This window comes from Bombus pyrosoma, linkage group LG3, assembly GCF_014825855.1.
Source record: "Bombus pyrosoma isolate SC7728 linkage group LG3, ASM1482585v1, whole genome shotgun sequence".
In the NCBI taxonomy this organism is placed as follows: domain Eukaryota; kingdom Metazoa; phylum Arthropoda; class Insecta; order Hymenoptera; family Apidae; genus Bombus; species Bombus pyrosoma.
This window is the reverse complement of record NC_057772.1, coordinates 14,809,154-14,834,511: the sequence shown is the minus strand read 5'-3', so window position 1 is coordinate 14,834,511 and position 25,358 is coordinate 14,809,154. Positions and strand designations below refer to the sequence as shown.

The 25,358-nt window shown below is 30.9% G+C and overlaps 4 protein-coding genes across 8 annotated transcripts; 2 read left to right on the top strand and 2 right to left on the bottom strand.

Moving 5' to 3' along the window:
* Positions 1-3,705: 3,705 nt before the first annotated feature.
* Positions 3,706-7,691, bottom strand: LOC122577913 (dynein axonemal assembly factor 6). Of its 2 annotated transcripts, none has more exons than XM_043749614.1 (5): positions 7,571-7,691; positions 6,927-7,153; positions 6,224-6,426; positions 5,103-5,230; positions 3,706-4,963 (listed from the first exon to the last, which is right to left on the bottom strand). In XM_043749614.1, the coding sequence occupies exons 2-5, from the start codon at positions 7,039-7,041 to the stop codon at positions 4,834-4,836; spliced, it is 576 nt and encodes a 191-aa protein (XP_043605549.1). In that variant the 5' UTR covers positions 7,042-7,153; positions 7,571-7,691; the 3' UTR covers positions 3,706-4,833. The 2 variants fall into 2 exon arrangements, with proteins under 2 accessions (XP_043605549.1, XP_043605550.1); XM_043749615.1 differs by lacking the exon at positions 7,571-7,691 and having other exon boundaries at positions 3,706-4,359; positions 4,823-4,963; positions 6,927-7,348.
* LOC122577910 (lysine--tRNA ligase) lies at positions 7,137-10,244 on the top strand. Of its 4 annotated transcripts, none has more exons than XM_043749604.1 (9): positions 7,137-7,173; positions 7,347-7,431; positions 7,910-8,054; positions 8,201-8,650; positions 8,725-8,970; positions 9,054-9,476; positions 9,543-9,736; positions 9,819-9,981; positions 10,064-10,244. In XM_043749604.1, exons 2-9 carry the CDS (start codon positions 7,394-7,396, stop codon positions 10,169-10,171), a joined length of 1,767 nt encoding a protein of 588 aa, XP_043605539.1. In that variant the 5' UTR covers positions 7,137-7,173; positions 7,347-7,393; the 3' UTR covers positions 10,172-10,244. The 4 variants fall into 4 exon arrangements, with proteins under 4 accessions (XP_043605539.1, XP_043605538.1, XP_043605536.1 ...); XM_043749603.1 differs by lacking the exon at positions 7,137-7,173 and adding an exon at positions 7,744-7,828 and having other exon boundaries at positions 7,368-7,431; XM_043749601.1 differs by lacking the exon at positions 7,137-7,173 and adding an exon at positions 7,693-7,828 and having other exon boundaries at positions 7,416-7,431.
* On the bottom strand, positions 10,245-12,549 carry LOC122577911 (deubiquitinase OTUD6B). The gene is made up of 5 exons (XM_043749605.1): positions 12,423-12,549; positions 12,070-12,303; positions 11,454-11,868; positions 11,141-11,360; positions 10,245-11,069 (listed from the first exon to the last, which is right to left on the bottom strand). Exons 2-5 carry the CDS (start codon positions 12,137-12,139, stop codon positions 10,884-10,886), a joined length of 891 nt encoding a protein of 296 aa, XP_043605540.1. The 5' UTR covers positions 12,140-12,303; positions 12,423-12,549; the 3' UTR covers positions 10,245-10,883.
* Positions 12,550-12,574: 25 nt separating this feature from the next.
* LOC122577909 (mediator of RNA polymerase II transcription subunit 15) lies at positions 12,575-20,307 on the top strand. The gene is made up of 12 exons (XM_043749599.1): positions 12,575-12,767; positions 12,960-13,047; positions 13,187-13,238; positions 13,326-13,520; positions 18,176-18,435; positions 18,518-18,676; positions 18,742-18,860; positions 18,934-19,016; positions 19,104-19,265; positions 19,352-19,637; positions 19,715-19,817; positions 19,891-20,307. The coding sequence occupies exons 1-12, from the start codon at positions 12,706-12,708 to the stop codon at positions 20,218-20,220; spliced, it is 1,899 nt and encodes a 632-aa protein (XP_043605534.1). The 5' UTR covers positions 12,575-12,705; the 3' UTR covers positions 20,221-20,307.
* Positions 20,308-25,358: the final 5,051 nt, after the last annotated feature.

The window sequence follows — 25,358 nt, the reverse complement described above, 5'->3', positions numbered from 1 at the left end:
ATAGTCCTTTCTTCAAAAGAAAACCACATTCAAGACGTAATGAAACAATTTTCTATCTTTAAAACTACGTCTCAATTCGAATCTTTAAAACTATCATATTCCAATTAAACCATCGTAAAACTATCTGAATACATGGAATCCGGTTTCCCTCGATCCGTAAAATAAGCTTCTTTCGCTTACAAAGAACTCGAGGACGTAAAAAGACCTACGAGGAACAAAACCGCAATAAAAGAAGGAAATCCTCTCACGAAAAGGCGGAACTTTATGCAAATTCGCATAAATCTCCCAGCAATCCGGCCTCTAACGAGTTCATTTCCAATCAGATCGTCACTGATTTTCGTTAACTCCCGGTACATTACTGAACAAATAAGGAAGAATTCACGCTCCCTTCATCTCTTTCCACTATTTTCATCTGACCGTGTAAATTACACGACACAACCAGCGAATATCATCCCACGTATCCGAGTCTCGCCTGAGAAACCGCTAGCTTTCTGCCCAATTATTTTCGTATCTCTGCCAGCTATGACCGCTATCCGTCCGTATCCCTCTGCCCTCACTCTTGCGGCTGGTCGTGGACCACACGTGTCCTTGTATCCATTCCCAACTACCTTTCACCTGGATATCACATTCAGGAAATGGGAAAACCATAATGGCCGCTGAAATGCAACCTCGGAAAATGTCTACGGCTATATGTGCCTCGTCCCGTTTCCGACGCTATATCTAGACCGAGTGTGGAACACTCGGCATGTACAAAATTGAAAAGTCTACAAGGTACGTAACAGGCGAGGCGGACAATTCGAATCCAGCCAGATTTATTCGTAGTTACAAGAATATAATCAGAGAATTACGGCGCAAACATGCTCTTCAAGGAATACGAGCGAAGAGTGTCTGTAGGTGACTACATGGTGATGCTAGAGACGATTATTTGATGAATAAGTGAAATTTCATTTGCCAAAAAATATCGTAGTCAATAATTAATTATTAATACGATAATTTTGCACAATAATTAATTTATCATCTAATAATACTAAATACACCTTCTTCCATAAGAATTTTACATTTTCCGAATGCGTGTACTATTTTATGGATTTCAAGAGAAAATTCGCGCTATCGCGTAAACCATCGATGAACCATATAATGCTATGTAATACGTTATCGTTGAGTAGTACTTGGTCATTTTTGATAGAATACAACTTCCACGCAACTTCCCGTAAGCTGCTATTACAAATTCCAAAAATTATCATTTTGAAAGGATATCATTCTCATATCAGAAACAGAAACGTATTCAATGCATACAGAAGTCTAATATAAAGGAGAAGAACGGAACACGTAGGTGACAGTAATAGCGGGAATTCGTATTATCGACTGCGGTCCCAGTAATCGATTCACGGAGAAGAATCGCGTCCTCCCTTTATCGGGGGCGTCAGCGTTTCGCTCGCCACGCGGCGTTGTGCATCTCTCTTCATGCATCGCAATGTATTGCTGCACTGCATTACGCAATATGTCACAGTCAGGTCATACGGGTCAACACGCCAAAGGAACACCGTCTCGAAGTTTCTAAAGCGTTCGAACTTCTCGATAAATTGGCTCTACGGGATGAACATACCGTCGCGTGAATAATAATTATATTCTCTCCATAGAATTTAACCCCTTGTTCTTTATCTAATATCAGATTCATCTACCGAACTGGTGCAAAGTATTCGAACAAATATTTTCTCTCTGAACTAAAAGTATCCGTTACATTACACAATTGTTATGTATATTATCTACGATTATGTCGAAGAAGAATTGTGTTTAGTTAACGCTTAATATGAATAACGGGACGATATGTCTCAAATATGTCTCAAATGGGAACAATAAATAGACATGTAAAAATTGTTTCTAAGATTAAGTAATAGATCTATCTTATCTCTTACTTATAATCGAAATAACACGCTCAATTGGCGGTAGATGTATATGCGTAATTAATTAAGAAATCCTGAGATATCTTGTGTACATATAATCCGACCGAAACGCAATTTCTTTAATTGGTTGCTTTAACTAATAACGAAAAACGGGAGATGGATGCCGTGAAAAGAAGTTCTTTCGAAAGTTTTCAGACAGATCTGCGATCGCGTTTAACAGCGACGAAACTTTTACATTCGTACTTCTTTGAACAGTTGGAAATAAATCCACGGATAGATACATGATCCGGTGAAATCTTAACTTCCCTGAAATTGATAAGAGCATTTGTGCTATCGAATTTACAAAGATATCCGCGATTCTTTCAAGGTTACCATGGAATAGGGCATGTTGTGACTTCACAAAATATTAATTTCTGGCCAAAATAACTTCTAATTATTATCTTATTCATTATCTAATTTATATTTCTTATCAACATACTAATTTCTAATAAAATAATTTTTAATGAAAATGATGTGCGACTAACGACTGAAAATAAGAAAAATAAAAATATGCAGACTTTTCCGCGAGAAACTTGTTTTACGTGAAATGAGCCTTAGCTATAGCGGCTAAACGACCCGAAACGACAAAATGCATAACAAGCAGGCAAGAAAAATAATCAACGTCCACTCGTAAGTTCTTTGGCAAGATGGTTTTAGAAATTCTGCGTATAATCGTGCAGCAGATTCTCGAGGAATGTTCTAAATCTAGAATTTTTAATGTTTCACTCTTTTAAATGTACGTGTTTAAATAAGATAGTAAAGATATATAATATTAATAAATATAGGTATTCCAATTTTCATCCTCTATTTAAAGAACTAAAAAAAAAAAAAAGGAAAACTAAAAGAATACTGCAGAGTTAATACAGAATAAAATAAGAGTAAAAGTACTAATTAAACCGCGAAACCATAAACCATTAAGTAGTCTGTGAAATCAAAACGGATATTAATTTATACGTAGATGGTCGAAAAGTGATCATCTACGAAAATAAACCACTCGACAGAGCTAAGGACCAATTCTAGCCATTCTTCATCAAACATGAACGACTCGACTCAAGAATCAAGTATATAAAGTTTTGCATTCATTATCGTGATTTTTCATCCCCTTTCTGGCATGTAAATAGATGCATCTTTGAAAAGAGGCGAATCACTTTACAATTTCATAGCACGAAACAATCATCTGTGTATAATAAGGCCTAAGTAATTTCTGTATTCGCATCAAGAGACACGAGTGGTTTCTGAAATTATGGAAATAATCATTTAAGAGAGTCTTGTCTGAGACACGTGACGGGGTGCATTGAGAATTTCGCAAATAATCGATCGTTTAAAACTAGATGAACACTTTCAGCAAATAGACGTGGAACATTTGTTATAAAAATTCTCATTGTTTGATTGATTATTTCGTTTGTTTCATTTCTTCTGAATATTTTATCTCTCTCGTGAATATTGTATCGTATAGCCGTTCAATGAATTTAAATTATTAGTGTGGTAAAATAATATGCTTCATCCAATATTACAATATTGCTAATATAATATCTTATGTATATTAGTTTAGTATCAATATAATATTGTTTGCATGAAATTCTATAAAAACGTGATTTTATATTATTTCAAGGGAAAATCATTCTTCGAGAAAAGTTTTAATTAAAATAAATGGTTTTGTCGACCAGAAAAATTTAATGAAGCCAACAAAGTAAAATTGAAATATTTTTATTATAGCTTGTTTGAAAATACCAAAGTAACCAAACAAAATATGATTCTGTGATCTAAACTCTTATGTTATCCTTTATTCATACCATATTTTTAAATATACAAACTCATGTTAAGAAGGTGAATAATGCTATATTTCTACCTTTATTTACATAAATAAGGTTCTACTGAATTTTGTGTCAAAATGATATTATTAATATTGATTTTAAAACATATGAAATAGTATGCTTGAATTTGCTATGTTTTATGAAAGCAATCATTATTGTAGAATACACAATTCATTTTATTTTACTTATACCTTGAATGAAAGTGTTTTTATCAAAACCTAGTTTTTATAAAAAGTTATTTTATCATAAATTAATAATAATCAACATTTACAAGTAAATTTGTTAATCTAAAGTATCTGAAGTTGTATAATATGTACCTAGGAGATATTTATTTCATATTCTAAAACGTAACTCTCAATATGAATTTCATTTGCTTTAACGGCAAGAATACAATACAAGAGAATATAATACGTCGATCTTTAATCCGATACAAAGAGAAATATTATAAACAAACAATGCTTTTATCCTGTACATTCAAGCAAACATCTCATATACAATATTACGATCCATATATTGCATCTCATATGTTATAATTCTTATATTGCTAACGAATCTCTTTTTCGATCCGTCAAACAATTAAAATAAAAATAGAGATCTGGATTCTGTAAAAGAATCGTTTCTGTAAAGGCATGGCAATTTCATTACTGGAGAGAAAGAAGATTAAAAGAGAAACTAAATATGTATTACCGTTCGTAAATTTGAAACCACAGAAATAACGCAAAAGAAAGAAAGAAATCAACTACAGAAATTAACAAAATGATACTGTTACCACAAGATATTAGAGAATTTAGTTAAATCAAATAAGTAAAATAAAATTAAATAGGTATTGTTACATATAAAGTAATATTAATATTAAATTTTACAAATATTACTTTTCAATAATTGGAGACATTCATCGGCTAAAAACTTTAAAAAATAACCAAGTTCGAATATCAAGGATTAGCCCTTAACATGACTTAACATGACTAATTTTACGAACAGTAATGTACGCAGATGCGAAGATACTGATTACGATCGATACAGAAGTCCCTCAAGTTTTTATAAGAGTCGAGATTGAAAGCCTACCGTAACGTTGATTAAAAATTTACGCCGTCCAGCTCGCGTACAAGTCTGAGGGTGACCTCTAAGGTAGAAATATCACTATGCCATTTGGCCGATGAGGCGTTAGGATCAACCGGATGTGGCGTCTCGAGATGCAGTCGATATCTGGAAAATTGTGACTGGTTTTACGCTCTGGCAGATTTACGGACTCGTAAAATTGTCAAAGAAATTCCGGCCCAACTGGAGTCAAAGCAACGAAAGTTCGTAAGGGATTGCCTGATAAATCGTTGGGTTCCTCTCTCACCTTGGGCTTCGCACGTCGATCGCCTCGGTTTCCACGGACAGCTCGATTTTCTCGCGCACTTCCTGCGGCATCTTCACCAACACGGACAACCATTCGCAGGATGCGGTCCCTGGCGTTTTGAAGCCCATCTGATTTAACAAGAAAATGTGACTTAGTTCTTTACTATAATAGAAGTGTATACCATATATGTCCTAAGTTTAGTTTAGGTTCAACTTTTACGTAATTAACGCTTAAATCCACTTTACGTGATTAAGTAGCCACGATTGATCATTTTGCTACGGTTTTCATGGAATTGAAAGCTTTTTTAATATGCAGAATGAAAACAGTTTTTAAAAATATGAAAGAAATACAATCATGAAAGTTTAACTATTTTAAATAATTAATTGTGACGTAACACACATAAATAAAAATGAAAATGATCCTATGTTAAACAACAAGATAATAACGGGAATTTCAGCAAGTGATCACTACTTAATTGCAAATAATATAGGAAAATGATTGATACCAGGAAAACCACGATTCACTGGAAGCAAGGTTGTATTATGAGTCATTTAATTCAATGAAAAGCACTCGTTATTAATAATCTCGAGGGAATTACGTGTAATATGAAAGATAAAAGGAAAAAACTACTGAAAATGTCTCGGGTACAAAATAACATATAAAACACGAGCTGTTTCATGCTATAATAAACATGGTGCACAGAATATTACACGAGAAACAAAATTAACATTAAAAGAAGAGAACTAATTTTAATTAAATCGATTTCAATTCCTGTAAGTAAAAATATAATATACATTTTAATGTAAATTATGTAATAGAAAAAAGAACCCTTGAATAAATAAATCATTACTAAAATATTAGCAATTCGTGTGGCGGGTTAATACTCAAAGAATTAGACATTGAACAATGAAATATAATAAAGTATAATATAATATATCATAATAAACTTTATATATGGAAGAATGAAATAAAATTCTATCACAGCGGCTATTTGCATTTAACAGCACCTATTCGCAACCTGTAACAAGGAATTAATTAGGAAACTTCTATTGAAACCGTGTGCAAAGTAGCCGAGTTTAAAAGCGATCTATTTGCTGCATACATGTTGATAAGATACTAACGCCCAAAAAAATATCTTCCGCCGTCACCGCTTGCTTAAATTTCATCTCATATTCCGGCACCTTTCTTGGATCGTAGGCTTCCGTATTCTGCGAAGCAACTGCTTCAGACGGATGCCAAATATCATCAGCTTCCGCTTTCAGCGGTGCATGCGGGCCCGAGCGGTCTTGAAACTTTCCATTTCGAGCACCGATATCGCCAGGTCCTTAAAAATATCTATTTTACACATCGCGTATACTGTCGCAAAAACTACTTTCTACGGTAAAATTTTCTTATTAAATTGCGAATATTTATTCACTTATAGGAGATGTAAATGTATAAAAATACACTAAATGTAAATAATATACACGAATATTTACAATATCCAAAATAATCAATATTATAGCTAGTAACACATATTATTCATATGTTTATATTATTCATAATACATATAATTTCATATGTTTTAATATGAATATAATACAGTGCAATTTGTTTTGAATAATTTTATAAATTCTACTTTGCAAACACGCACACCACTTTGTTTAAATAAAATGTAATTTTCAAACAAAAATACACTAATTATCATCATAATAATAATAGCTTCAACTTTAATCCATTTTAAGTGATTATTATAGGAAAAAGAAATCTTTGTATTGTAAATATTAAATATTAAACGAGTGCAGAGAAGAAACAATTATATCCTGTAAACTTATTAAATCTTACCAAGTTTCCGAGCGCCAGCTTGTGGTAAATCATCTTCGGAATCAGAATCATTTTTAAGAGGATTAATTAATTCCTGCAATGCTTTCAATTCGTGATAACCAAAACAACCATCCATTTTTCTAATCGAGTGAAAATATCCTTCAGATTGACATTAGACACAAACGACTAATACTGAACGCGCCAATCAACAAACGTCGTTGTCAAAGTAACATACTTCAAATATCGTGCTAGTAAAAGTGACAATAAGGTAGAAAAATTATAATTTCTGTACACATTTTTATTTATTTGAAATATATACTTAGAACAGTGAAATATAGTCTTCAACATAAATAATTTTAAGTAAAAAGAAAATGTATTTAAAATTAAAACCATATGTGAAATGAAAAATAAAACGATTAACGGCAAATGGGCACCTTTCAGAATCACCAACTACAAAGTGAAAATCTTTTCTACGGAAGTGTACCAACATGGCTGACAATATGAATGTACCAGTGTTATCAAAAAAGTGAGTAAAATAATAATACTAACAGAAAATTAGATTTCAAAATTTCCTATCTTGCATCTATGAAGAATTTTTTATTACCTATATTAATAATTTTTACATAACCTACATAGAATAGCGATCGGTGCCATATTTTACCTACCCACGTTGTTATATGAATAACTGATTACATTGATGTGTCTTTTTCAAGCACTAAATAGCAATATTTTTTAAATATTTACGAACAAATATATTTATTGTGTATGTATATGTATATACGTTAAGTATTATAGCAACGACAATTTTAATTAACTATGTTGTGCAACATAACCAAAGCTTTTGTTGATGTGGTATCGCCGGTATTTTATCAAGCAAAATCAACAAAATTGCATCAGATATCTATACGCCATTTTTACATAAAGTGCGTATGTCTTAATCAAAATCATGTTTATTTATATGCGTAATATAACCAATGTTCGTTGTGTTCCAAATTTGCTTACAGTGAAATAAAAAGACGTTTGAAAGCAGAGCAAAAACTGAAAGAAAAAGCAGAAAAAGAAGCAAAAACAGTTATTCAAGCGATAGTGGAAGACCGAACCAAAACTCAGGAGAAAAAAGAAGTTCAAGAAGAAGATATTGCTCCAAATGTGAGTGTATATATATATGTATATATATATAATAATGTTAATATAATATATGATAATGTTAAGGATCTTTTTAATTAAATATATATTTAAATATATATAAAGCTACGTTATGATTGTATTTACATTAGATATGTAATGACTTTTAGGAATACATTAAACTTAGGACTCAAGCAATCAAGAACCTCAAAGATGCAAATGATAATCCATACCCACATAAGTTTCATGTATCAATTTCATTGGAAAATTTCATTGAAAAATTCAGTAATAATTTAAAACCTGGAGAAATATTAGACAATGAAGTATATAGCGTAGCTGGTCGTGTACATGCAATTAGAGAATCAGGTGCTAAACTGATTTTTTACGACCTTAGAGGAGAAGGTGTTAAAATTCAAGTAATGGCAAATGCAAGACAGTATAAAGATGGAGAAAAATTTGCCACTGATACTTCTAAGATAAGAAGAGGTGATATTATTGGTGTAGTTGGAAATCCTGGAAAAACTAAGAAGGGCGAATTCTCCATTATACCACATAGTATTACTCTTTTAAGTCCTTGCCTGCATATGATGCCAAATCTCTATTTTGGATTAAAAGATAAGGTACAAAATGATGAAACTCTTGATATATATATCTGTTTAAGCTAATAACCCTTGTATTATTTTTAATAACTTAGGAGACAAGATTTCGTCAGCGTTATTTAGATCTTATATTAAATGATAAAATAAGAAAAACGTTTCATGTACGAGCAAAAATAGTTGCATATATCCGCAAATTTCTTGATGAACTTGGATTTTTAGAAGTTGAGACACCAATGATGAATATGATTGCTGGTGGTGCAACAGCTAAACCTTTTGTTACACATCATAATGAATTAAATATGGACTTATACATGCGCATTGCTCCAGAATTATATCATAAAGTAAGAAGTATTTCGTTATACTTACAATTAAGTACTGTTTGTAAATTATATATTAATACATTGTTATGTGTGCATAATTGTAGATGTTGGTAGTAGGTGGACTTGATAGAGTGTACGAAATTGGAAGACAGTTTAGAAACGAAGGGATAGATTTGACACATAATCCAGAATTTACTACTTGTGAATTTTATATGGCTTATGCAGATTATAATGATTTGATGTCTATTACGGAAGATATGGTATCAGGAATGGTAAAAGCTATTCATGGCAGTTATAAAATAACATACCATCCAGATGGGCCAGAGGGTGAAGCAATTGAAATTGATTTTACTCCACCATTTAAACGGGTTTCAATGATAAAAACTTTAGAAGAAATTTTAAAATTTAAGTTGCCTCTACCAGATAAATTAAATACTCCAGAAACAAATCAAATACTTAGTGATCTGTGTACCAAACATGAGATTGAATGTCCTCCGCCAAGAACAACAGCTAGATTACTGGATAAGGTAATATGAATTTTAAATTTAAGGAACTTTTATAGTTACATATATTTATCAACAAATTTTTAACAGCTCGTTGGGGAATTTATAGAAGAAACTTGTATCAATCCTACATTTATTTTGGATCACCCACAAATTATGTCTCCATTAGCAAAATGGCACCGTTCTGAACCAGGATTAACAGAACGATTTGAATTATTTATTATGAAAAAAGAAGTCTGTAATGCATACACAGAATTGAACGATCCTATAGAACAAAGAGAAAGGTAATTTAACTAAACAGAAACCTTTCATAAATTCCAATTACAATTTGATTTAAAAAATTTATTCAATATTACGAATATATAGATTTGAGCAACAAGCAAAAGATAAAGCAGCTGGAGATGAGGAAGCTCAACTTGTTGATGAAAACTTCTGTACTGCATTGGAATATGGTTTACCACCAACTGCTGGTTGGGGAATGGGTATTGATCGTTTTACAATGTTACTTACAGATGCAAATAATATCAAAGTAAGTTTTTAAATGATAAAAATATATAAATAACAGAATACGATAAAAAAAAAAAAATATAATGATGATGATGTATCGTTAGGAAGTACTGCTGTTCCCACAAATGAAACCGGATGATCCAAATAAAAACCAAGGAATATCTGAAGATGATAAAACATCAAATGATAATGTAAATCATGTGCAAAACTGAAAGTTTAATTTAATTTTCCCGTGACCTTCTGTCGCAAACTGAAAAATAAACAAGATATACTTCCAAAAATTAATGATTTTAATATTTCGTTATTTTTATTTCACATTTTATATGTGTTACTCACCATCAAAATAGTACAAAACTATAAGAACACATGACAAAAGTATTAGCATATATTATTCACGCATACACAATCTTAATATTTCTACAGCAATAATATCGCTTTAAGATTTGCTTAATTTTCATCACAAATTAAATTTTTGTTACAAAAAATGTAAATCATATTTAAATAGATATTTACATTAAAACTTGGGAGGAAGCAAGCACTGAACAGTAAATGTGTACTTGCAATTTTCTGGCAGCTTCTTTATATTGTCAAATATTTAAGTAATAAATAAATAAAATTTTCTCTCTCACATAATAATAGTGCAATAATTATTTTACAAAAATCCATAAAGGAAAATCTATTAATTTGCTATTTTGTTACCTTCGACTAAATTTACTATTTAACAGAAGTTACAGCCTTTTAGGTATATATTAGTTAAAATTGCCAGAGAAACGTCGAACTATTAATTTAAAATTGATATGTTTCCTGGACACTTATATTGTGGCAGCTTTCAATAGTTCATGTATTTTATCATAGTAAAAAGTATTATGAAACGTGCTTAATTTCTCTTTCGTAAATATTAGTCAGATACAAGATCCATTTCTATCAGCTTTCTTCTTCTATGACATATTTTGTAACAGAATTATAATGAGCACCTAGTTCATACATATGCCGGTGATAAGTCAATATCATTTTTTTTTCATTGCTATAGTCATCACCAATAACATATGGTGCTCCTGATGCCTGAATGACTTCTATCGGACATTTCAACACATGCGAAAGAACCTGTAGCTATTTTAAACAAAAATGATTTTATAAATTTTAGAACAATATATGTATTTCCTTAGTTTATTTAAACTTGCCTCAATAGCTCCACCCCAAGCACTTGTATCTGCCACATCATCACAATATTTTTCATATTGTTCTGGTGAGAGAACATCATCAGAATCTGGATTAGAAATAAATGGTAAAAATTGATTCATATTTTCTCTCAAATATATAGCAGTTTTTGTTCTAAGTTCGTGAAAATTCAATGGAGTTTCTCCTATAATTTTTAGCTGATGTGCAACAGCATTATATAAACTGCAAAAATTAATTTGGTAGCAGTATAAATAAAGTAAAAAAATTCGTACTTTACGCCCAAAATTATTTTAACAATCTATACAAGTAACTCACCAATGGCCATCACTTGGAATCTCATAAATCATCAAACCACGTTCACAAAGTATTTTCTTAATAGTTTGCAATTCTACATTTCTTTTCCCAAAAACATTTAATGCTTCTTGTTCTATAATTCTCTGATTGCGTTCTCTTTCTGCATTTGCTTTCTTGTCTCTTCTCTTCTGTGCTTTCGAAATTCTATGTGTTGGTTGTTCATATTGTTTGTTGTCTTTTGTGCTTTTGTCAGTACTATTTTCTGTATCTTCATTTGCCACATTATTGATATTAAGATGTGTAACTTTCCATGTGGTAAACTCTTCTTCTTGTCTTTTATCTAAAGCTTCTTCTAAACGATTGATTTCCTCAGTTACTTCTTTCTTCTTCTTCTTATCACCCTTACAAATTGACTTTTTTAGCGTTTGTATTTGTGCTAAAATTTAATATAAATTAACTAAAAGGTCATACATTTAAAAAATGTTATTAAAGATATAATATTAAATATTTACAACATAATAAAATTCTATTAACAAATCGTTTACGCACAATATTGTAAATCATCTTACGTTAATGAACCAATAATCATTAATAAAGAAAAAATATCCTATAAACTACAATTATATAATTTTATTACCTTGTAATTCTTTCCGTTCTTTTTTATGTTTTAATGTTAATTCTTCTTCTGTTAATTCTAATTCTGCCATTTTTTTAATTTAGAGGTTACTTTGAAACTTATTTTAAGGTTAAGGAGTAAAGTACCGACATGATAAATGAATAATGCATCATAGCATTTTCATGAATCAATTTCCATTTTTGACATGATATTAGGTAAGTCTTAAATTTCATATTTTTGGCTTAAGGTGAATATCTAGAAATTATTGAATATTGAATGATTGAATCTATCTATTTTTGAGAAAAATTTCAAAATCTGTTATTAGATAAAAAATTAATTACTTTAAAATTTACTAAACATTTCTAATTTCTTACCTATAATTTCATAAATGTTTTGAATGTTTTAAATTTATAATTTAAAAATTTATAATTTAAAAACAGCGGATAAAAGATAGTTACTTATATAGTGCAATAAAGTAATCATCGTTTTCATAGAAACATGATTAAGGGGGCTATTTACTAATATCTTTATGTTCCAAACTATACCTCAAAGAGCAGGCTTTCAGTTAGCTATATGGGTGTTTAGTCCTACAGTTACTGTGATAGGAGAAAGTTGTGTTATTACTTCGATTGTTGATTTAATTATTAAACATTAAAAATGGCAACTGATGAGAATTCTTGGAGAACACAAAGTTTTCGACAAAGTGTAATTGCAAAAATGTAAGTCAATTTATGTCAAAAGGTTATAAACGGTAAAATGTTCCTATTAACATCATTTAAATAATATAAATTATTAAAGAGTAAAAAGTTCTATGATATTTGTATAAAAAAGAAATGTAAAAAATAAATTTATATATTTGAATAAATAGAAGAAATGTGTATTTTTATATTTATTAAATATTTTTATCATAGAGATGAAGCTGTGCAAATGTCTGGAATGCCTACTGCAAAAAACAGTATTGAAATGGAAAATCATGTTTTCCAAAAAGCAAAAACTAAGGTGCGTTATTATTCTTTTCGTTTTTGTTTATTACCATTAGATTATCTGTGTAAGAAATAAATAATAATAAATAATAATAAATATTCCAAGTGGTAAATTGTTAATTATTTCAATTAATAACAAGTTCATTTATTTTCAGGAAGAATATCTAGGTTTTGTGGCCAGATTAATTCTACATGTCAGGGAATTAAGTAATATATTCATATATATATTTATTTTAATTTATATAAATTATAGATAAATGATTAACACTTTATAATATATTATACTTCTTCCAGATTCTAAAAAGGGCACAGGAGGTAATGCACCAGGTACAGGTGGTTCTGGAAATCAGGGTATGCCTGATCCAATTGGGGCATTACAAACATTGGCACGTCAAGGAACTGGAAACAATCAAATGATGAATATGAGTGGACCAGGATCTAATCCTCAAGGAATAATCCCACAACCACCAACAAATACTGCTACCAATTGTAAGTATATATTTTGCTCATTAAATGTAGAAATTGATAATACATTTTTTAACAAGTAATAGATTGTTTAAAAATACAAGCTAAAGTAATTATGTAGATAAAATAATATTACCTTTTACAATATTTATAAATATATATTTTTCACATTTTTAATTCATGTTACATATTTATTTAATTCACAATACGTATTTAGTTTCCATATCTATTTTAATATAATGATATTGGGAAATAAGATATATTGTTCTATATTAAAATATCCTAGTTGACGAGTAACAAGATATCTCATTTAGCTCTTTATTAACATTGAACCTACCAACATTTCGTGTATACCTATTCCTACTATGTGTGGTCAAAATGACCGGCGATTAAAGAAGTAATAGTTTTTATGATTTAACTTAGATAATGGTTAATTTATAACTAAATGTATATAAAATGATGAACTTTCATAAAATTTCGTCCAAATTTACTTTTGTTTAATTTCAATTATAGACTTAAAAAGAGAGACTCGAGAGTGGAGTTGGGGAAACTTTTCCCGTGTTTTATCGCAATGAGCAATAACCCTAAGAAACTTCTCTACTTTTAAAATGTTTGTAACAATGGACTGTAAAAAATGCTAAATTTTATGGCGGTTCCTTAGGATTATTATGGACCTGAGTTAATATGTCTTGACAGCTGGTGGTCATCTTGATCGAGGGATGGATTATGTTTTATGACAAGATTACGGGTGTAACAACTGTTATTATTTGTTATCACTGATTTTGTTTGTCATCTAACCTTGAGATAGCCTTTTCTTTGTACTGATTGCATCTTTTTAAGAATAATTAAAATATTTTGTCGGCCGGTCAAAATGACCGATCACGGTAGACAAGGCAGAGTACAAATTTTTCTCAGAAAATAAAAGAGCAAACTAAAAGTAAATACCGAAAAATATATTGTATGCTTGTTTTAGGAAAAGTCAGAAATTATGAATCAATATGATAAAATTTAAATATGGTTAAATTTGTGTAGAAGTTCGAGAGCGGTCAATTTGACTACCGCTGGTAGGTTTAGCGTTAACTAACTGTTTCATCGTAAATTCTAACATACCAAAGTGCCAAAATGGTCCGACAGTTAGTACATTTTAATTTAAAAAATAATCTGATGTTAATGTATTAACAGATAATGGTTTTATTAAAGATATATGTTACTAAAAGTAAATTTGAAAAATATAATACAGAACCACACAAAAAATCATATTTAATAAAATATTTAGGACCTTATTAAATTCAAATAGAAAGTAACAATTGTGTATTTAAATATAAACATAATATGGAGTTATAGGATTTATTTTAAATGAAATGCAACGTATAATTAAGATGATAATACTTCATCACTAGAAAAAATGTTATTCCATAAATACATTAAATGCTTCTACTAAAGGAAGATCAAAAAATATTTTTATCTTCTCTTCTAATTTAAATATGCACATTCTTTTTTGTTGTACTGATGTATCCTTATTGTGTTCATACTCGTATGAAAGATTATCAGCTTTAAGGTTATTATCTAGTACTATGTCTAGAATAATAATATCTTTTGCACTTGTCTTTTGTATACCTTTAGGCCAGCTTTTTTCTTTCAGTATTATTTTGGTTTTGGTTAAAGATTCATTTACTTGAAACTCTATGTCTTTGTAAACTTCTTTCATATTGTCAACCATTGTACATATATATTCCAATTTTTGTATAAAAATATCCAACAAATTTTTTATTTCATATACCATTTTGAGGATTCTTCTGGAAATGGGATCATAAGTACCATTTTTTACTTTGTCATTAAGTGTAATCTCATGAGGCAAACGACTGTGACCCAAACTAATATACCATTTGCGCAATAGTTTAACATAGTTAAATGTTATTTTAAATTTCATGCCTGGTATATGCTGCACAACAGGTTTATAAAAATAACATACTCGATTATCTGTTAGGTTAACTGCCATACCACATTGTTCTTTGATCTCTTTTGCAAGGGTTGTTTGTTCACGTAATTTATACTTCCACTTTTCATGTAAAACTTCTTCATTATTTCTACGATCAATATATTCATAAAATTTAGCATGAGATGGTGATGTTCTTAACAATTTACGCACATCTGAGTTGTCAGAATCATAAGCAATTTCACTTTCTATGGAACTATCATATTGTGAATAATACATGTTAGTTAATTTTGACATATTTGTCAGTATTTTTCATTTAATTCAAAACTCAAAAAATTTTTGGGACGTCAGTAATTAGGTTATGTTCCTTTTTTCTTATTAACAAAAAGAAGATATACTCTAAGATCTAAAATTTTAATTTATAATAAATTTATTAATAATTTCTTTAACATTAAGATTGTTTTTAGACTTTAATATTGCCTTGATTATAATGAAGCTTTCTAGAGCTTCCTGTACTCTCACACATATCTCTTTATATATACTCTGTACTCTCTTAACTACTTCTAAAAAATTTAAAATACTGGCACTGTTATACATTTCTTATACATTAAATGAAACATATTAAATAAGGGATTAAATAATATGTGTACATAAATATTTACCAAATGTCCAGCTGGAGAAATTGTAAAACACAAATTAAAAATAAAAAAAATATATTAAATGTAGGTTTTAAATTTGCTAATAATTTGCTGTATCATCTTGCCGAATAATGTATAAAAAGCCGTTCAGCCTTCCTGCTGTCCAAAAGTTTATGGAGTATTCTTAGGGTCAGTATCACGAAAATCTCCTACTAATTGATCCATTAAGCGATTTACGTATTGCAAATGCCTTCTTTCGTTTTTATTCTGTTTCTCCTGGTTTGCGCTATATAATAGGTAAGAATTTATGGTTGATATTTCCAAGCCCCAAGAAAATAATTTTCGTCACCATTTTTGGAACTTCCGTATAAAGCAATATGTAGCCGTATATTGCTCTGGTCTTCTATCGAACATATCCTTTCTGGATCTTTTAGGAATCGTGTATAAGATATTATAAAAAATACATAAAATATATGAAAAGCTTGCTGATTCGTCTGGTAATGCCATTGAAAAACTGAAATTCGTTCTGACTCAATCATCATCTTACATGGCGAGTTTACGTTAAACGGAAGATAAGACTTCATCGCTAAAGATCTCTAATTTTATTTTATCAAAAACGTAATACTGTTTAGTTTACTATACCTATGTGTAAATACGTATAAGATTATCGCTCAGAGAAATAGACTTACGATAGCCACTTCATAATAAACGTCCGCAACTGTGAATAGATTCGGGCGGCTATGTGCTGACACGTGTCCGCGACGGGAAAAAGACTTGGATGGCTATTTACCAACACTCATTCGCAAAGGGCTAGACATCACCATCACTGAACTTCACTTGCTAACAACTCTTCGCTTAAAACAGTACTTGCTAACAATTCTTCGATCAAAACATTACTTGCTAACAACTCTTCGCTCAAAACATTTCTACATTTTTCGCAAGCATCACTCGCAGGATGGCTACAAACGACAACAGGTACAAATTCTAATCAACTGCGTCCACTCGATTGGGATGAATCGGAAGAAACGGAAGATAAGACGTCTCTGATTTCGTCTTCCGTGGATCATCTGGTGACTCGGCACCAAAGAGACGAAGAAGATTCCACGTGCCAAGCCAGTACAACCACCAAAGATTAGGACCAAGGTGTTCAAAGACACTTTCTGGGCCGTGGACCAATATTCTAGTTGGGAATTTATTGGCAACGAAGGGGACGACTGCGATCCGGACTACGATTGTGATGCGGATTGCGAGGGAGACAACGTGCCTTCAATGCAATGGCCTTTGGGTTGAGTCATCAAGGTCCATCCCTGCGCCGGCCATCATCCAAACGGCCACTGCTCAAACTACAACGAGTGTCTTGGATCGAAGCTTTAAACGGCTAGTGCCACTACCGAGCCAACCTGATCCAGATGAGTCTAGACAGCCAGCTTTCGAGAAAGAGTTCGATAGAAGATTCAACTAGTTTCAGCATCTGTTAGCTTCGCTATACACACACACACACACACAACTGTAGCTACATAAAACTTTTGATCGGTATCCTCTCAACAGGGGGAAGATGTTACGTCTTGTGACCTAAACACATTCTAATCCATCCTTCGGCCAAGATGGTCACCAGCTGTTTAAACATATTTGCTCGGACCCACAGTAATCCCAAGGAACCATTAATTGCTGACATAAGATTTCGCATCTTTTCCTTTACTGTTAAGGCCCTTAATTGCTACTATACATCCTTCAAGTTGAGACATTCCTTGGGTTGCTCATTACGGTAAAATACGGGATAAGCGGATTCGAAGGTTACTTCTACCAACGAGTGACTGTTGATGGGGGACGGGCAGCACCTATCACTAGTTTTCCCTATATACCTCACCCTCACAGAAGATCATTTGCTACTAACTCTTTGATCAGAAGATCCTTAATTTGCTTGTAACGATTCATTCTAAATACTTTTACATCTCTCCACGTACTACTCGCAGACATTCAAGTCACGAAGGTTGTTAAGATTTAACAAGCAGTAGAAAGAAAAAGGTCACGCTTGACCTTAATTGACAATTATTTTATACTATATTTTATACTATTAATTATTATAATATTAATAATTGTTTTAGTATTACAAAGCTTAAATCAGCGCCCTGGACAACCTATGGCCATGCAAGGTATGCAAAGTAAAATACCAGGAATGGGTATGATGCCTACTCAAACCAATGGTCCAATGAATCATATGGGTCCAATTCAAACTATGCAAACCAACTCAATGTTAACGCAAATGAATTCAATGGGCCAAGGAAATATACCTCAGCAAATGACTCAAATGGTTCCCAATCAAATGGCACAAATTACAACAGGTCAAATGCAACAAAACATGCAAGTATGTATTTATTATTGCAAGAAAACATGCATTTCTTCTTTTTGAACAAAGGGGGACATGAGTAATAAGTGGTATATTTCAGACCCAAATGCAAAATCAATTATCCAATCAAATAGGAAATCAAATTAGTGGATCTATAAGTGGAATTCAAACAAATATGCCACAGCAAATGAATCAGATTACTCCAGGGCAAATAGGTCCTGGCCAAATGCAGCAACAATTAACTCATATGCAAAGGAAGGTATGCAAACAATGAAATAATATGAGCCATTATTTCAAGATTTTCATGAATGCTGTTGTTTTTAGCAAGGGGAAATGATAAATGCTGGTTTTCCTGGCCCTCGAAATGTTACACCAAATCAATTTCTGGGTCAGAGTCCATCACCATCTGCTCCAAGTCCTGCTGGTTTAGGTGCACCATCAAGGTTAGATACAATAGAAACTAAAATTTTTTAAAATTATATTAAAAATTAAAATTGTATTTTATTATTTTTTCAGCAATCAAATGGTTGCATCACCAGCATTAGTTCCTTCACCTAGTCCACAACATCCTATGATGGCAGGACCACAACGATCTGTTGGTATGTCAAAATTACTTTTAATATAAAAATTAGTAATTTTAATCTAGCATGAATAGAAATAAAGACAACAAAATTATATTAAATTAGGCATGGCACCATCTCCTAGCAGTTCTTTAAATACTCCTGGAGGGGTAGGAGCTACCCCAAGTCCACAGCAAGAAGATCAAGCATATAGAGATAAAGTTAGACAATTAAGTAAATATGTAGAACCTTTACGAAGAATGATTGCTAAAATGGGAAATGAAGGAAGTATGTAACTTTAGTATTAACATTTATTTCCACCAGTGCCTTTATGTGCATGTATGTAGTCATTTGTATAATCTTTTAAATTACAGATGTTGATAAACTAAGCAAAATGAAGAAACTTTTAGAAATTTTATCTAATCCTAGCAAACGAATGCCTTTAGATACTTTACTAAAATGTGAGGTAGTTCTTGAAAAATTAGATTTTAAACGAAATGATGCTAGTGTTGGGCCTCCAGTTACGACTTTAAAGGAACATCATTTCTTCAGTCCACTTTTAGAAGCAGTAAGCACTCATCTCCAAAGTCCAGTTGTAAATCATACACTACAACGTACTTTTGGTCCGTGTCTAGAAGCTTTATTTGGTCCAGAGATAAAGTAAGAAATAAATACACTAATTTGTGAATAATTGTGTTATAAAGCATAATTTAACAGAACTTTACTTCTATAACTAGAAATTTACCACAACCATTAAAAAAACAAAAGATAGAAGAGTCTCCTAATGAAATACCAGACGTACTACAAGGAGAAATAGCTCGGTTAGATCAACGGTTTAAGGTAATCTATTTATTTTAGAATCTCATTACATTTTTATATGTAAGTAATCATATACCATGTGTATAATATATAGGTCAGTCTTGATCCTGCACAACAAACTGGATCAAAATGTATTCAATTAATATGCTGGCTGGATGATCGACATCTTCCATGTGTTCCTCCTGTATCTGTAACTGTTCCCGCCGATTATCCTTTAACGCCACCACGTTGCGTAATGGCACCCCATGAATATGCCACAACATTTCTTTGTGCGGTTCAGAAAGCTTTAAATGCGCGTATAACGAAACTTCCTCGACGTTTTTCTGTGTCTCAATTATTAGATACCTGGGAAATGAGTGTAAGACAAGCTAGCGCGCCTTCACAAATTCCCGTTACTGCCAGTACTGTACTAATGGGTTTGTAATGTTTTTACGTATACGAAATATTTTATAAATATAAAATTATTACAATGACATGTGATTGTTGATTACATATGACTTTACTATTATGACATGTCTCGTGTCTCATTTAATTTTTTCCTTCCAAGTACATATATATACTCATACATTATTCTTGTACACTTTGGTTTAAATCAATGCTAATGTTCTTACTAATTGTATATAATTTATTTTGTACATAATTTGTCAATTATAAAATAAAATTAATATTTTATACAAATAATAATTGGTATATTTTAGTAGTAAATTTGTAATTTCTTATACGATATTTTTATCGAATCCATTATATTTTTATTCGAAAAATTTACTATCAATTCTATCGCCCCTAAAAATATTTATTAGCTTTCAAATAACATAATAATATAATATAAATAAGATAATATAGATAATAATATAATATAGATAAATTAAAAGTCACAATAGTAAGAAACCAAATATGGGATTAATTTCCAACTTAAAAAAAAAGACATATATGTCGGGTACATATTATGATTAGGGTTAGAGGCGTGAAACGAATCCTCGTTTGGATTAGACATTGTTGTTATGCAATAGAAAAGATATTGACTAGTGCAAATATACTTATTACAGAATGTGACAAATAAAAGTGGTAATTAGATACTCGAGAGGCTAATGAAAATGATCCTAGGTTCAATAACGAATTCGCGGTCAACGGGATAACAAAATGCGCTTTCTTCAAAAGTCCAACTTGTACTAAACTAACTTGTCTAAGATACAAGTATTATTAAACTAACTCTTTGTTAAAACGAAGAATATTCACCGAGTGTACAGACGCTATGTAACTCGCTAATAAGACTTTACAAGAGAATGACTTTCCTTGCGATGCTGCAGAGGAAAACTATATGGGGTCTCTAAGGAAACGAAATCCACAGATTCGTCGAGAAAAGTCTTCAACCACCAACATAGAAATTAACTAATTAACAGGAACGTCCATTTCCCTCACTTTCAGAACGAAGGCTTTTCTTGACGAATCGGCAATACTATATAACGTTATATGTCATGACGTAGTACTAAATAACGTTATACGTTATATCGTAATACTACATAACGTTATACGTTACAAAGTAATGCTACATAACGTTATACGATATAACATAATACTATATAACGTTATACGTTATATCGTAATAACACATACGTTATAACGTATAACGCTATATGGTAATACGTTACATTATACGTTATATTGTAATATAACATGACGTTATACGTTATATCGTAATACCACTCAAATCGTTATAACGTATTTATACGTTATAACGTATTACCATATAACGTAATACGTTATATCGTAAAACTACATAACGTTATACGTTATATCGTAATGCTACATATCGATATACGTTATATCATAGTACCATATAACGATATACGCCATAACGTAATGCTACATATCGATATACGTTATATCATAGAACCATATAACGTTATACGTTATATCGTAATGCTACATAACATTATACGTTATATCGTAATACTATATAACGTTATACGATATAACGTAATAGTACATAACGTTATACGTTATATCGTAATACAATATATCGTCATACGTCATATTGTAATACTAGATATCGTTACACGTTGTATCGTAATACCATATAACGTTATACGTTATAACCTAATACCACATATCGTTAAACGTTATATCGTAATACTTCATAACGTTATACGTTATGTCGTAATACTATATATCGTTATACGTTATAACCTAATACCACATATCGTTATACGTTATATCGTAATACTTCATAACGTTATACGTTATGTCGTAATGCTACATAACGTTATACGTTATAACGTAATACAACATATCGTTACGCGTTATATCGGAATACCATATATCGTTATACGTTATAACCTGATACTACATATCGTTATACGTTACAACGTAATACTTCATACCGTTATAGGTTATATCGTAATGCTACATAACGTTATACGTTATATTGTAATACTATATAACGTTATACGTTATACCGTAATACTACATAACGTTATACGTTATATCGTAATACTTCATACCGTTATATGTTATATCGTAATGCTACATAACGTTATCCGTTATATCGTAATGCTACAAAACGTTATACATTATATCGTAATACTATATCGCGTGATACGTTGTAACGTAATACTACATAACGTTATACGTTATATCGTAATACTACATATCGTCATACGTTATATCGTAATACCATATATCGTTGTACGTTATAAGGTAATGCTGCATAACGTTATACGTTATATCGTAATGCTACATAACGTTATACGTTATATCGTAATACCATATAGCGTGATACGTTGTACCGAAATACTACATAACGTTATACGTTATATCGTAATACTACATATCGTTATACGTGATATCGTAATACCATATAACGTTATACGTTATATCGTAATACTATATAACGTTATACGTTATAATGTAATGCTACATACCGATATACGTTATATCATAGTACCATATAACTATATACGTTATAACGTAATGCTACATATCGATATACGTTATATCATAGTACCATATAACGTTATACGTTATATCGTAATACTTCATATCGTTATACGTTATATCGTAATGCTACATAACATTATACGTTATATCGTAATACTACATATTGTTATACGTGATATCGTATTACCATATAACGTTATACGTCATATCGTAATACTATATCGCGTGATACGTTCTAACGTAATACTACATAACGTTATAAGTTATATCGTAATACTACATATCGTTATACATTATATCGTAATGCTATATAGCGGTATACGTTATATCGTAATACTTCATATCGTTATGCGTTATATCGTAATGCTACATAACATTATACGTTATATCGTAATACTACATATCGTTGTACGTGATATCGTAATACCATATAACGTTATACGTTCTATCGTAATACTATATACCGTTATACGTTATAACCTGATACAACATATCGTTATACGTTATATCGCAATACTTCATACCGTTATATGTTATATCGCAATGCTACATACCGTTATATGTTATATCGTAATACTATATAGCGTCATACGTTGTACCGCAATACTACATAACGTTATACGTTATATCGTAATACTACATATCGTTATACGTGATATCGTAATACCATATAACGTTATACGTTATATCGTAAAACTATATAACGTTATGCATTATAACCTGATACTACATATCGTTATACGCTTTATCGTAATACTTCATACGGTTATACGTTATATCGTAATGCTACATAACGTTATACGTTATATCGTACTACTATATATCGTTATACGTTATATCGCCATACTACATATCGTTATACGTTATATGGTATTACCATATAACGATATACGTTATGTCGTAATAGTACATAACGTTATACGTTATATCGTAATACTACATATCGTTCTACGTTATATCGTGGTACCATATAACGTTATACGCTATATCGTATTACTATATAACGTTATACGTCAGAACGTAATTCTACATAGCGTTATACGTTATAACGTAACGCTACATATCGATATACGTTATATCATAGTACCATATAACGTTATACGTTATATCGTAATACTATATAACGTTATACGTTATAACCTGATACTACATATCGTTATACGTTATATCGTAATACTACATAACGTTATACTTTATATCGTAATACTACATAACGATATACGTTATGTCGTAATAGTACATAACGTTATACGTTATAACGTAATACTACAAAACGTTATACGTTATAACGTAATACTACATAACGTTATACGCTATAACGTAACACTACATAACGTTATACTTCATAACGCAATGCCATATAACTTTATACGTTGTACCGTAATGCTACATAACGTTATACGTTATACCGTAATGCTACATAACGTTATACGTTATAACGTAATACTATATAACGTTATAGGTTTTACCGTAATGCTATATAACGTTATACGTTATACCGTAATGCTATGTAACGTTATACGTCATATCATAATGCGACATAACGTTATACGTTACAACGCAATAATACATAACGTTATACGTTATATCGTAATACTACATATCGTTATACGTGATATCGTAATACCATATAACGTTATACGTTATATCGTAATACTTCATACGGTTATACGTTATATCGTAATGCTACATAACGTTATACGCTATAACGTAACACTATATAACGTTATACTTCATAACGCAATGCCATATAACTTTATACGTTGTACCGTAATGCTACATAACGTTATACGTTATAACGTAATACTACATAACGTTATACGTTATATCGTAATGCTACATAACGTTATAAGTTATAACGTAATGCTATTTAAAATTATACGTTATATCATAATGCTACATAACGTTATACGTTATACCGTAATGCTACATAACGTTACACATTATAACGTAATGCTATATAACGTTATACGTTATGTCATAATGCTGCATAACGTTATACGTTATACCGTAATGCTATATAACGATATACGTTATATCATAATGCGACATAACGTTATAAGTTGCAATGCAATAATACATAACGTTATACGTTATAACGTAATACTACATAAAGTTATAAGTTTTACAGTAATGCTACATAACGTTATACGTTATAACGTAATACTACATAACGTTATACGTTATACCGTGATACTATATAACGTTATTCGTTATAACGTAATGCTATTGAACGTTATACGTTATATCATAGTGCTACATAACGTTATATGTTATACCGTAATGCTACATATCGTTATACGTCATAACGTAATACTATATAATGTTATACGTTATACCGTAATACTACATAACGCTATACGCTATAACGTAATGCTACAAAACGTTATACGTTATATCGTAATGCTACATACCGTTATACGTTGTATCGTAATACTACATATCGTTATACGTGATATCGTAATACCATATAACGTTATACGTTATATCGTAATACTACATATCGTTATACGTGATATCGTAATACCATATAACGTTATACGTTATATCGTAATACTTCATACGGTTATACGTTATAACGTAATACTATATAACGATATACGTTATGACGTAATAGTACATAAC